Raw genomic sequence first — 15,710 nt, 5'->3', positions numbered from 1 at the left:
GAAAAGAAAAGTACATTTCCATTACATTTTACCACATAAAATATAAAAATAGAAAAGAAAATGTCCATGTTTGTCAACTACTCTGCGACCTCTCTCTCTCTTGACTGAGCGGATTATTATCACCTGTTTTGTTCAACAGATCAAAACGATGGCTGCACCAGAAAGACTGCCACAAAAAAGCAGGCAGCATAAACAGATTACAATTCAATTTCAAATTACCGCTATAAGGTGCAAACATAGACTTCAAATGAAATAACCCCTCGCACTAATCAAACACACTTCATTAATGGCCTCTCTGAAATCCGTGAAATAGGTCTGTATAGATCTCATCTCAAATCCTGGGTCTCAACAAATATTTATCATTCAAAATAGATTTTCCTCGGATAAAGAGAAACATTTGCCTGTGAAATGAAACACTTTTTTAAGCTCCCTTTGGAGAAGAAAACGCAGGGAACAATGATCTTAGATAGAGTTATTATGAGCTGTGTTTAATGAGCAGTAAAAAGTCCACCAAAATAAAACTAGTCATTAAAATTTTTCATACAGCAATGTCTAAAGATCTGGGGAGGGTAATTATGCAACAGTTTGCCATAGGTGCAATGAGGTGTCCACTTCAATATTGACTCAAAGATCTTAACAATTGATGTCTCGAACTACTTGTAGATGAAAAATCAATTATCAACTGTGTGTAATTATTCTAAGGTTACACCTAACTTCCCAATACAGACAGAGACCTGAATACAGTAGGCCATAATCTATTTCACAGAACAAATATAGCATTCACTGGTCAGGTGCCCCCTTCTCTCTCCCTCGCCTTACAATGGAACAATTTAAAGTAACCCTCATTATCTAAAACAACATTATTTTCATTTGTATTAAAAGGTATTGGCGAGATAATATATTTGTTTTTCAGAAGATTGTTTGCATATCTTCACTACCCCACCTAATTAAAAGGAGTTTCCTCTCAAGATATGATATTTAGTATTCTAGTATGACTTTATTTAAACCTGTTCGTGTTTTATATGAACATCAAAGACAAAGAGTCCTGTCCAATTATCTGTTTGCATCTAAAAGGTACAAGAGTTTACATACAGTAAAACTTTCTTATAAGGAACTCAGATTTATAAGAACATTTTGGTTGAAAGGTTTTTTTATTAGGGAATTATATTTTCCTTTAGTAATAATTTGTTCTTAGACAAAAAGAATCTCAGTTAAAAAAACAAATCATATCCCAGGACTAAATTTCCTTAGTTCGTAGCTAGTTTAACTATGTCGAGAAAAAACCAAATGATAGAAAATGATGAAATAAAAACAGACTTTAGAGGATATATTAATGGTTGCTATTTTTGTCATATGTATTGAGTTATCTCCCTTGAAGATAAATTGACCATCTATAATCTTATGAGAATCGATCATGGACGGAATGTTTATAATCAACCCATTGAAAGCAAGGGTGGTATCTTGACCAAATAATGTTTAAATTAAAGTTGTAGTTCAAACTTTAAGCCCTTCCCCTTCTGATATCACCACCATTAAGTGACGTTAATTTCGACAGTTAAACAAATTTATCAAGAATTTTCTCCAATTACTCTCACCAGAAAGTAAAGCAACAGGTGTCATACAGGTAGATATAGATGTTTTCTTGTCGACCAATAGAGCCAATTTTTGTCCAAAATACACACAATCTGCCAATGAGGGATTTGACGGAGGACCTTTAGGAGGGAGAAACCCAGGGTAGGGTTTAGTGGCTGGGGATTTGTGGTGAATTACTCCAGTGCAATACATGGAGGCAATGAAAATATTTTGACAAAAAACTAGTTGGATAAATTCTTAAAATGCAATTTTTCAGGCTTTGCTGCTCGACATACAAAGACAGAACAGTAAGACAAATATTCCTGGCTTCTAGCTTCATTTAATCCCAAAGATCACAGGTTTTTTGACATTTGATCAATAAGTTCTACAGGTCTTTTCATATTACTGATAGCAGCTTGAATACAAAAGATCAATTTTCCTTCCATTATTAATTCACAAATTTTCAAAAGTAAGGAACATGTTAAAGTCCATTTCCTACACCTTGCTATCTCTGAAAAAATAAAAGGGGGTACGTTTCAAGGTTACACATGCTGCCCCGATGTTCTAAATCAATACAATCTGAGAAATTCTATAGCTAATGCTGTGATGAATTGTTTAGCTTTCAAATATCAATTTCCTATTCTAATAATGATCTTATTTTTTCTTCCTTTAGAAACTTTTTATATCATCTTGAATTTTAAATGAAAAATTATATAAGTCCTAAACCAGCCCCTTCAGCATGAAAAATGATATTTTTTCATCCCTTTTTTCAAATGAGAAACTCTACCTAATATATCAAGTTATTCCCCTTACCATAGAGCAAGATCTGCTTGTCTGTTTTCAATAAAGTGAGAAATGGAGATACAAGTAGCTGACAAACTGTGTGATGGCCAAAGATATATCACTTACCCATTTGAATGAAATGATGTCTGTAATTTGTACTTTGTTGTTAACAAACAGGTCGTATGTTGCACACACCGCAATAACTGTCACTCCCTGTTCTTTTGTCAACATGCTCGCTGTCGTGAAAATGGCTGTACCCAGAATGCACAGCAGCCCCCAGAAGGGGGCATCACTCCCCGTCACATGGTCCCGATATTTGACATATTTTATATAACACAAGAAAGCTAGGAGGAAAAATAAACAGGCTCCAACATCTGCCCGACCCACAATTCCTGCAACTGCCTCGGTGTGTACAGGATGTGCTGCAAATAATAGTCCTGCAGTAAATGTAGGAAAATCATCGCGCAAAAAAATCCTCACTAATTTTGTAAAAATGGCTGTCACAAGAACATGCAGGAGAACATTTCCTAGGTGGTATCCCCAAGGACTAAATTCTCCGAGAAAATAATTCAGGCGGAATGAGAGAACACATAAGGGTCTGTAGGATTTGTGAGATCCACTGTGGGTGAGAGGGGTTCCCCAGAAGTCGTCATAGAAAAGGTTGATCAGTGGGGTCTCTGGTAGAAGGTCCTGGTTCTTTTTGATGGCTCGACTGTAAAACACAAAACACTGCGGTCAATCATAGCATAAAACATCTCAATTAAAGCTGAGGTATATCTAAATAATCTAAATATTAAGTTTATTAAGTTTATATAAAACTGATATTATGAATTACCTGAAAATGCAAATTAAATATATCAATTCTGAATTATGAATTTAACTAGATTGAAAACAGGTCATTATTAAAATTTATCAATTGAAGTAACAGACACTGGCAACTTTTGTATTAATAGCATTTTGAAATTCAATGGCTGGGATTTTTTTTAATTCGGTCAGATTATGGCCCTCTCAGTCTGACTTTACTGAGCCCTGACACCTCGTTTGACCCCGCGGCTTAACGGGTCCTGTCTGGTGTTTTCCTCTCTACTGTTCCAGAAACAAGTTTGCCCAAAAATGTGTTCGGAATAAATCAATACCTCAAGTACCAAGACAAGATGTTTGGAAGCTTTTAATCAAACAATATTAAAAACATTTTTTTGTGCAAGATTAGAAAGCAGTGTTTTTAGTAGATGAAGAATTCTTTTAGAAAATCTAAACAAAACATAACCCATTAGTTAAAAAGTATCCAGATCTTATGAAAACAGGAGATAAAAGGCAGGACTGTCAAGCGAGCCTTGGAAAACACCTATAATAAGAATGCAAACAGAGTCAAACTATGGATTAAACAATCAAACTAGCATCTAGAAAAGGCTTCACTCCTAGCAATGTTGAAATTGCTAATGTACGTTTGTGTCAACATTGCTGGCCAGCCAATTTCTCGAAACCAAAAGTGTTAAAGCTGTGTTGTTTGGGGGAAAGACCTTACTCTGATACAACAAAGAAATCTTAGAAGGTGGCAATTCAGAATCAGAAAACACCAATTGTCACACATTAAAGTACACATGATATGTTTGCTTTACGGAGAAAGAAAGTGAAAAGACGGCAACGAAAATCACACAGAGGCACTTCCTGTTGGACGCGTACAAACTGACTGCTCTTATATTTTTGTCTCACTTCAATGAACCTTAATCAAGTCAGCTTCTGATCGCAAAGCACAAGTAAATACAAACACAGATACTGACTCCTTCTCTTTATGGTAAAGACTGACCTTAACTTAATGTTACATGTACAAACTATGGAAGGAAGAATTCAGTTGAATACTGTAGATTCCTTATTCCACACAAGTACTTAATTCCGCAGTTTTTAATCAAACATGTGCGAACAAATACCGGTATATAAAATCACAAATACCAAACATTTAATTGTTACAATGTCATTAAGATTACAACTAACATATATTAACTCCTTGATTTAGGAATCTATAAAACAGTGTCTGTGAATCCTATGGATGATATCCTTGACCATGAGCATGTAATAAAAAATTCATGCCCCGTGGTCAGAAGATGCTATATATATTGTATATCTGATGCAGTGTGTCTATAGTCTTACACCTAGTGGTCTGCTTGCTGATGCTGATGATCAGGAGAGTTTTGACTTGGGTCTACCTTTCTTTGAACTCATGACTTTTAATATCTTTATTGTCTATACAATAGACTCTTATGTTGAACAAACTTATCTTTATAAAGAACTCAGATTTGGTGTACAATCTAAGGGGAAAAAAAAGGTCACTTCTACATCTCTTTCAGTGTATTGCACCATTTTCTTGTATCTGACACATAACAAAATATGAATTTGAAAGTTACAGTACTTGATAAGACAAGATTTGATACAGAGCAAATTCATTAATTCAAAATTAATACTGGCATAAAAAGAAAAAAAACCAATAGCTAATGGGGTGAGAGGGTATTACAGAAAAGCAATGGGATAGTCTCTCCTTTAAACATGTACCATAGGTCGATCATCCTTATTAATCAGTGTATTGTCCAATGAGAAGTTCAACATCTATACAGCTGGTTTATGTAGGAGCTTCAGAATTGATTTGAAGGTATAAATTATCTGTTTGAATCATATTGTCCTAAAGCACTGACCACGCCACGTGCTGCACCTGAATTACAACCCAGAGGTCCTGAAACCATGGCAACTGTCTATGACCCCTGAATAACACTGCTAATATTTGCTCAACTGTAAACGTTCCCGGGATCATAATTGTGGAGACCATGAGAGGACTGTTTGCTGGTACTTTCGACTGTATTTGCTCAAAGAAAATTTACAACATGGGTAAATAATTCTCCATGTGTATTTTATCCTTTTCAAGATCTGTAAGGATGCATTTTTTGGACAAATTTGTCACCTTTGACTGATCAAGAATTCAGATATTTACCCCTTTCCTCCATGAGCCGATATTTTTGTCGCCAGAAACAAGGGAAGACGTGTTTTAAGTAGCACTTTCTTTGGCGCAAATGTCAAAATTTGAAAATTTATGTTTCTACCATGGAAAACTCATACGCACAGAAAAGTGTAATAAGATTTGATCAGACAAACAGTCTTATCAATTATATTTATGATATGTCGACACATTAAGAGTACATTAATACATCGAATGGGCATAACTTTTATATTTATCAGAAGCAATTATTTACTTAAAACTTTGATATCAACTTCATTAAAAAGCCTTACACCATAAAATGTCTGCACCACTTTGAATCACGTAGCCTTGAACACCCTACTTTTCAGGCCTACCCTACATGTGATTGGTAATCAATTTACTCGAAATGTCATGTCCTTCCAGTAAAATTACTTGTTGCCGTTCGCTAAAAAACCCTATTCTTTCTCAATTATATTATTTTTAGGTCACCTATATGAAATTATCGTCTGTTAGTTAAAGATCTTTTCAGATCGAGAGAGAAAAAAAAAATGACGAGGTCGGTAATTCAATATCATATTTCAAACGTGTAGAGTAGTTGATATTCTTGTACGTTTAAAGCGAGCGCTTGCTAAACCGTGACATTGGGCTACTAAAGAAAGCATAAAATTCACCCCTAATCCCATACCCTGTTCATTAATGTGTCACTCAAACAGTGAAAATTCCTCCAAATTAGCATGGCCCTGATAGATTTTTGAATACCCCATTGAATTTGTGACATGGATTTTCATGGGTTAGACTCCTGTGCCCACTGCAGACTGCTCCGTCTCTGTAATCTATTGGTCATAACTTAAACTCTCTAGAGAACTTAAGAGATATCCGTATACAGCATTCACTTTCCTGCATGTATAAGACACAATTAATGTCCAAGTCAGCAACATGTTTTGAACGTATGATCTCATTAAAGTGTTAAGCAGTTTAAGTCACTACAAACTATGTTTAATAATTTTTATCTATTTTTTTATATAAAAAATGAGGGGGGGGGGGGGGGAAGGTTGCATAAGTAGTGAAATTACACCTAGATGGCTAGACAGCTATCAATACTGAACTACAAAATATCCCAGATTTTAATGCCTGGAAGTTTTCTTGTATCCAAGTCTCAAAAAATCTAAATTATCAAAAATTGTCAAGTCATAATTTCTTGGGTTTTTATGTTTAAAAAGTCAAAGTGCTTTGAGAAAATTTCCAAATCACCTGCTATCAATTATCAGAATTTCTGTGGATTTTTACCACTGTAGATGGAATGAATTAAAATCAAAGACAGAGAGATAAGAATTTCTGCTGTGTCATTGAGCCTTGTTGGACTCTGTTCAGGGTAGAGTTCAAATATCAAAATAGAGATTTCACTATGCATTGCAGTTCTATTATTGAATATACTGCATAATAATTCCCAGGCATGCAAACCCCCGACTTTCCTAAGAAGGTTTTAATATGACCTTTCTCGTATTAGACATATTTGACAATGCATGAACACCCTTGGCAAGCATTTGTACTTTTAAAAGCTTCAAATATACACTGGTATGCATATATATGTACCAATTATCAACAGTGATTTTTGTATGTTCTTTTGATCATATTATGATTTGAGAGCTAATTAGTATCCCACAAGTAAATGTTCAATCTGATGCCATCGCATTGTGTGTGATTGTTAGATGCAAAAGAGAGATGTCTACATCCTTAATAATCACATCAAACATATTCCTAATCTCTGGGCCAAGAAATTAATGTATGCAGACAGACAGAGAAAAGGGGTAATTACATTATAAATGATAAGATAAAAACGTCTCTTGATCTTCTAATGGACGGTGCCTAAATGACACGTCACATATAATGCACAGATGAGAATAAGGCGCGCAATCTTAAGTTTTTTCCATTAACCCTTGTTGATATGCAAATTTTAAAAAGGTAGCTGCCATAAGATAATAAATAATATTTACAACATATATTTTATAAATATCCCAGAAACTGGAGGTTGTACGTTTCATTCTGCAGTGTTCAGTTTTGGATACATTAACTACATGTACATGTATTAAGAAATTATCTGTTCATTCAAAATGTACGTAAAAGAAAGATATCATTTACATTTTTGATTATAAGGCAAGTTACAATAATATTTCAAGGTATTTTAATCAAGAAGCCAGTTTATAATTGAAAGACTTACAATAGATATTTGATTGTTTTGAATAGAGAATGACATGAAAATGCATGAATTTAGTTGAGGTCGCAAAACACCTGTCTGGTAGGACTGTTGACCCAGTTAGGTCATTCGAGGGAGACTACACTATATCTGTGGCTACCGTTTTGAGACCCAGGCCCGACTCAATGACTGTGTCGAGTTCATTCTCAATAATTGTGTTGTGGGGCTGCCATGGACCTGACTTCGCCCTTGTTTTTGTCTCTGTCAAGAAATGCATTAAGAGAAATTGCTTTTTGATGAGTCGACTTTTCCTCTCTTATGTATATGATTGATTTTATGTAAATAGTCATTATGTTGTTCATCGGCCCACGAACCTTTGAAGTCAATGTCTAGGTTGACTTTTGAATGTGGATATGTAAATAATTGATATGAAAGCTATTCTGACATCCTACATACATAATACTTTTGTTTTCCCTTCATTCTCTTTAGAAGAATCTTTGTAACAATCCAATAGGTAGCAATTTCAATCGTGCATAAAAATTTTAATTTAAACATGCAGTAATCATGCTTAGGACATTGATTTGATTCCTTTCATCATCGCATGCTTATATATCAACTTCTAACTTTCATTTTACTTTCCAATATTTGTTTTGTTTTTTATCTCTTGATGATTTTTGTACAGAGTTTCTGTTTGAGTCACCTATCATACTGACACTATCAGCGCTATTCAATTGAACGACTCTTGATTTAAAAGATAAAATCCTGCCCAAATGACCTGAACTCAATCAGGTCCCTAAAAATCAACCCCTCAATCCGTTATGCATTTCACAATTTTTTTGTTTATGAAAGATCTTAGCGTTTGTCTGGTTCTTGGATCAAGAGAGCGCAGTGATAATGTGTCCAGTTTACGGGGTCTATAATCTTATACCCCGGGTCCTCCTTCTGAGATAACGATCACATAAGTGCATTGTATATCAGTTTATGGCCAGGTGTGAAATATTAAACCCGCTCCGACCACCAGCTTGGACAATATAGGGCAAGTATTATACACACCTGAGGAGTGAAATGGCTAGCGGAATTTTTCTAAGTATACCATCATCACATACAACTTCTCTCTTGGAACTTTTGATTTATTTCAGTTTGATTGATATTTTTTTTTTCAAATGCATTATGAACATGTTTGCATGAACTGAAAAGCTATGCACTGAATGCAATTTATTAAACAAGAAATTGATTTCTTCCTATACTAACTTCAATCATGTTCAGTCAGAAAAATCTAAGTTTGGTCTAATGGTACTCAGGATTAAACAAAACCTCATGATCAAGCAAGCTCATGAAATGCGTACAAGACCATTCCTGTTGCTTGCGCTATTTGTCCGAGTAAAGGTTGGTACCAAGTACCTCTCCAGTCAGTTAAACAACCACTCGTGGTCAGACAGAGAGTCCCTGGAATAAATCAAAGGGTGGGGGAACTAGACAAAAGGCTCAAGGACCAGACAAAGCCAAAGCTTCCGTACATGATGGATTAACCGAAATCCGACACCTAAAGTCAAACATGACGGATGAACATTTGGTGCATTCACCAAAAGTCTTCCATCATTTCTTATTGATCGTTTCATACAATAGTTATTATTCACAGTGCAGAAAATGTTTGGATATTTTGTAAAATATATAAGGAATATTCAAAATATATGCATTTTATTTCGTTGTTATTGGGTTATTGCTCATTTTTGTTTCATTACATGTTATCATAGTCATTGATTTTTGTCCTACATTATCCTATACTGACTAGCAGCTAACTTATTTCAATACCATTAATACAATTAAGATTCGAGCATTAATATAAAGATTAGAATTGTCTATTTTAATCAACATAATTTGTCCTATAACCATGATTACTATAAGAATATATGAATTAATAGCTGGAATTATTCCCAAAATTATGCAAAATTTATGGTTATATATCCATAATATTAAATACAATGTCATAATTTCTAATGGAATCATGATGAAACAGAACTAACTGTAAAACAATTTTGAATACTTTAAATGATTCAACATCCCCCATTTGACAAGCTTACCTAATGTAATATTATATCGATCAGTTTCTAAACAAATACTTCCAAGATCTATGCATTATTTGCTACCATGACAAGAAGCTATTATTTAGTGCAGACCAGAGTCATTCTTTGTCTAATATTTTAAGAATAACACAAACAGCAAAAATCATTGCCGTTTTTAATAATCTACATAATGTTTTCTTGTCATCCATAAGGAACATCTATCGAATATTTTTGTAGGACAATGTAGAAAGAGATGTTTCGTTTAGCCATTTGTGACTAGCCAATCATGTCACAAAGTACAAAGCCTAAAAAAAAGCAGGGGGTGACATGTGAAACAAAACATACTCCCTCAGGAACAAGAACTGAGAGAACAGATTCCTTGGTGAACATTAATGGGGTCATATAAATTTTTTTATACCGGTAGTTCATCAAATGTTCTATAACTGTCTTTTCATCTTATTAAGAGTCTCTCTTAAAATATCATCATACTTTGCCAAGCATAGGGTTACCAAAATGGTCTTTCAGGAAAGAAATTGTATACCTTTTACTCAAAAAATAATTACCGCCGGAATTTCACGACAAGATGATTACGAGGACGGTAATGCTTTCAGGTGTTTGAGAATCGCAATCATTTATCCAACACTTGCAATCTTAGTCTTCAAAAAAATTGTTTACTTGTTGGACAATCAGATCCGATTCTATTGTCCATGAACATTTTGGCACAACAATAAGGAGTGAAGCCCTTACTTGAATTTCAACAATTTCTGTACGACAAGCAATCAAACTTTGACAATCAGAGAGGCTCTCTAACAGATAGAATCCAATCTGCTCAATCTCCAGCAACTCTCTACTACTGGAGAATCCAAAGCAAACATTAAATAATTAGCAATTTTCAAGGTTTCTCATCTTAAGACATGCAGTATTGCCATCTAGACTACACCAATGTCAATGGATTCCTTTGATTTCAGCTAATCCTCAGAATCAAATTTATCTTAGAATTACCAGATAGTGGCGCAAGATATAAACTGCATGTACCATATTGCAAAAGATTGATTTAAAGAAAACATCAAAGGATATTCGATATTTTGGGTGATTTTCAAGTCTTGAAATTCATTTTCAATCCCAAATCTGTTACAAATATTACTGAGAAGACAAAAAAAAATTGTACTTCTAAGATTGCATGTCTCTTAGAGAGAGAGAGAGAGAGAGAGTGAGAGAGAGAGAGAGAGAGAGAGAGATTGTTTAACTTTCAAATTGCACACATATGCTTTATCACTATACTGCTAGCTTTTAGTTCTCTATACCCACACTTGAGGGGGAACTTGCCACAGGATCTAATTCTGGGAGCTTTTCAGTAAATCCCTGTTTTGCTTGATTTTCACAATAAGGGTCTGTTGTGTAAACCTCGGTAAGTCTTGTAATCTTTCCACATATTGCAATTCTAAAAGTGACCTGGTTTCCAAAATAATGGCCAAGCACATAAATGCAAAAAGCATAAATATAAAGTGCAAGTTTCAAATTTCAAGGGAAGTAACTCAGTGCACATGTCAGTATGTAATTTACTTATGATTTTAAAAAAAACCTACAAATGTAGCAGTTACACGTCTATGTATATATAAATCTTTGAAAATAAATTAAGACTGTGCAATTTTCCTTTTAAAAAAAACTGTATTAAACAAACTGTGCAATATTTTCCTTTTAGTATATTTTCTAGTAACTAAAATTTAATGCAATCTATATTTCATTGACAACATCTTATCATGTCTTTAAAACCATTAGCTTCTTAAAATTGGCAGCATAGATTGACATCTTTATTTTTTCCTTGAGGAAATCTATTTCTGGTTTTTTGTTTTTTAAAATATCTTCATGAAAAAAGAGCTACAATATCCCAGAAGACAACAACACTAGATACTGCGAGCCTCTGAGCCTATTTCATTCATGAATACTTCAATAGTAAGACCTTCAAAATATGTACCTGCAAAAATTCAACAGAAATACATAATTAAAAGGTTCAATGATAGGAAATGAAATTTTTTTTCACAAATGTAAAAATTATATATGTTCCATGCCCATTAAACTGATTTGAACTTGAGGATAATACAATCGTACCAATCTCCATGTATAATTCAATAACATACATTTCCTCTCCATAACAGCTGATATTATCAACTCATATGAACTGCTGTGCGGTATAATTTTAAGTGCTTTTAAAGTAAAAGCAATTTATTTCAACATTTTTAAATAAAATGCTTGTGTCCTAAAGGTAAAAAAATCTGTATATTTAACACATAATGTATCTTCACTCTGTTTATTATGCAAAGATATGAATTTCAAGCTACGCATTTTCAAAACCTGAAAATATTCACTCTGCAAGCTCTGAGAAAGGTAATTTAAAAACAGTAAAAAACATAAAAATTGTGAATAGTAATAAGCTGCTCACTCACAAGAAAAACTTTCAAAATTAAGTTTCCCACAAAAATTGGTAAGGGACACCTCCATGTTGTGACCTATTATTTATTGAAATAAACAAAACAATTAAATGTAATTTGAAAACTAATTCTTTCCCAGATTTGCTGTTACCTAGCAGTGTAGTGCAGTGGGTAAGAGCTAGGTTTCTCTACATATCTGTAAGTCATGAGTTCAAATTCCTTTGGGGATTTTAAGACTTTTACCTTTGCAAAAAATTTTAACACATATTTTTTGGTTACAAGTAAATATTGTGAAATTTGAAAATTCTGAATCGATGAAAGTATTCTAATTCTAATTTACTTTAATCCACATTAGTATCAACATAATGCCCCATACCATCTCTTGGGGTGTATTCATTTGGTGGATTGGAGAGCTGCAAGAGTAATCCTGATTTGCTTGTTTGCAGTATGGAGATCTCCAGTATATCTCCATTGTCTACTTTCCAAATAGCAGGTAGACAATGGAGATCTGCTGGAGATATTCAGATCCAAATCTGGAGGTAGCAAACGAATACACCCATGGTTTATTGTTTAAAAGTACTGTCAAGATAGTCACACTGCCAAATATGGTCAGGACTTCATTAAAACATCATTTAGAAGTACTTAGTAAATTATTTTTTTACTCGCATTAATAATGTTTTTGTTGACGGCTGCAAGCTACAACTGTCATAACAATATGAATTTGACGAAGCAGTTAGAAGGCCCTTAGTCTGTCATATCACTGTGATGCATGGATGCCCGTTTCTAGCATTTATCATGGGAGACAGAGCTGGACAACAGGTGCCCCTTCAGGTAAACCCGACAAAGTCCAAACGACAGAGTACAAAGTAGTACCAGCTACCACTCTGAAACCGCCGCAGTTGAAACATGTATTTCCTGCTTCCTAATGATTCCCCTCCCCCAAAAACTAGATTACATGACAAAACCGATGCATTCTGTCAACAAAATGCATTGACATGGAGGATGAGACAAGGCCAAGTATACAGTACCATATGGACATTGATTACATTTTACGGCAGCCATTTTGAAAAAAAATATTTGAAAAAAGAAATAGTGCATATATATTTGAAGGGCCTTGAGTTTCAATTTCAATAGAAATTTAACCTGACAAAATGTCTGAAATCATTAGCAGAGAACTCTTTTATGACTTTGTTGTGGAGTGAAAAGAGAGCTAGAAAATTACAAGAATACAGTGGCACAATATTGCACTCTCCTACAGGGCGATTAAAGAGAACCGCAAAAGGTTGTTTCTTATATCTTAACTGTGTCTCGAACTTTTAATGGAACAACAGGTTCCAAACACCCATTTTGATTTCTCTATAAAAATAAAATCCTTTAAAACTTTATTATACGGGTATTTCTTTCACATTCTTTCCAAATTTTTCATTTCTTTTTTCAAGTTTCATTTCTATCTTAATTTAATCAAATTTTTCACCTTTGTTCAGCAGGTGACCTCAAATGAAATTTTGCAGCTTTAATTAAATTCAAATGTGAACACTTATATTAAAATGATCATCTTCAATTTTTTTCCATTAAATTCTGTTTATCTTTCATTTTAATCAAACAACTATATGAATCAGTTAATAAAACGTAAGTAAATATATTTCTTTCATAAAAAAGTTAACCGGGTAAATTATAAGAGTTCGAGTCAAACATCTTCCTAACATTAGGAAATAAAACCAATGCTCCTTGAGGCATTTTGAGAGCCTGAGCAAATGTTCGGACAATGTACCCAGCGCTGTCCTTTATCTGACCTGAACAACTGATGTGGCTGATATTTACTTTGTTTTCTATTTTGCATTGATCCAAAATTAGTCATGAATCCCTCTCAAAGAGAGATATTTACTTATTAAACATCAAACTTGGTCCATCATTCAGAAAGAGTAAATATTAGCCCCAAAACCGCGAAATCCAAGGCGGCTTGTTTAAATATTCCAGAAAAACCTGATACTACCAAAATCTCACAGCCCAAAATCTACACCAATTAAAGTCATCCTCATGTTTGAGGTTGGGATTATCTTGAGTTTCAGACATAAGAACAAACTTGTTTGAGAATCAGTTCCTGTAGAATTTTGTGTGGTCTTCTTTTAAACACCCCGTACCCTCCCAATATGTACTCTTTACATCTGCGTTGCATTAATCAAACTATTTCAAATATAAAATATCATCATAAGAGTGCACAATATTCTTGGTTGTTTTGTTCACAATATTCTTGGTTGTTTTGTTCACAATATTCTTGGTTGTTTTGTTCACAATATTCTTGGTTGTTTTAAAACAAGAAACAAATTCAAAACATTATTTTTCAATTCACTATAAATCTTCAAACCCATAATTGGAATTTGAAATATCTAATGCATAATTCTAATGTCACAGATTTTGGCAGTATTTTTACAAAGGTTAGATAATTTTGAAAATACTTGATATATATTACACATTGTAATACTTATTATTCAGGCCATGTCTAAGGCAGACCATCTCTGCTAAATACAAGCTGTCTGGTGGGACCTTGAATTGGACATGTGTGTTCCACAACAATGCTCGTATTTTCACAAGTACTTTACAATACTTCATACATACTTTAACTTTTCAATAGGAAAGCTTGTATTTATTCAACGGACACGGAGAAATATTTAACCCAGCATTGACAGTGATTTAAAAAGCAGAGCCATTTTATCTGTGAGGGTAAAAGTTTGCCAGGATGTGCTATTGTTTATTTGTTTTTCATTTCGTATCAAACAATGATAGAGCTAGTTACTTTATCTCCGAATTATTCCCTTATCAGAAGCGAAATCGGGTATGATCGGAACGTGTAAATATTGCCACTGTCAAACGAATTGTTCACTTGAACAATAAAAAGAGGATTCATATAATCCCCAATAATTAAAGAAGGTGTCATAATGACCCATATAAAGTTTCAATACACAAACAACAGCGATGAGCGTTATATCATGATATATGCCTATATGCAAAATATCCTACAGTCACCTAAGAATTCTATTTATAGACCCAATACACATGTGCACGATAGTAAAATGTAAACAGCATAAGAAATGATGAAAACAGGCACCTGCTGCAAATTAAACATACCTGTCGTCGTACGCAAAATCAGCATCCAGAGAATTAAGATAGAGGACGAATGACAGTGCACTGGAGACAAGAACCGCTGGGTCCATGTTTCCACCTTTCCATTGCTTTCACTGACTGATTGTCTAGTTGTTCAGCCGGTAGTGTAAGTTATCCCGTGCGCGCATGCTCGAGTGGGTCGACTGAAAACTGGATGGGAGGGATTTAAAAGTTGTAAAACAACTTCAATATGTCATGCTGGGGAAAAATTGAGGCTTTATGTATGTTGATATTTCTATTTAGATAAAGAAATAGTTATTGTGTATGTTAATCTTATATAAATTATGCACTTGTAAATGTAGCCAGGATTATCAACTAGACTGTTTATATTGGAGTTCCATGAAATATGGAATATTTCTAAAGGTATTGATGTTGATTAATAATCATACAGAATCTATTTTATAATCAGAGAAGTGCAATGGGTCTACATTTTATAAAGGAACGTGCGCATTTTATTTATTTGTTATTTTTTGGGTTTTTTTTAAATTTTATTTATTTATTTATTTTATTCACTCATTCCTTTTTTTTATTTACTAATGTTC

The 15,710-nt window shown here is 33.9% G+C and overlaps 1 protein-coding gene across 1 annotated transcript in view; it reads right to left on the bottom strand.

Moving 5' to 3' along the window:
• The window catches only part of LOC128182719 (protein O-mannosyl-transferase TMTC2-like), a 29,611-nt gene extending 14,331 nt beyond the window's left edge, over positions 1-15,280 (bottom strand). Inside the window, exons 1-2 of the mRNA XM_052851447.1 lie at positions 15,133-15,280; positions 2,482-3,067 (exon numbers count right to left, since the gene is read on the bottom strand). Of these exons, the coding sequence (XP_052707407.1) occupies positions 2,482-3,067; positions 15,133-15,218 (672 nt within the window). The 5' untranslated portion in view covers positions 15,219-15,280. The remainder of the gene's footprint in view (positions 1-2,481; positions 3,068-15,132) is intronic.
• Between the last annotated feature and the right edge of the window lie 430 nt (positions 15,281-15,710).

Source organism: Crassostrea angulata, chromosome 5, assembly GCF_025612915.1.
Source record: "Crassostrea angulata isolate pt1a10 chromosome 5, ASM2561291v2, whole genome shotgun sequence".
Taxonomy (NCBI): Eukaryota; Metazoa; Mollusca; class Bivalvia; order Ostreida; family Ostreidae; genus Magallana; species Magallana angulata.
The sequence above is the reverse complement of the archived record's forward strand: the minus strand, read 5'-3'. Positions and strand labels throughout refer to the sequence as shown.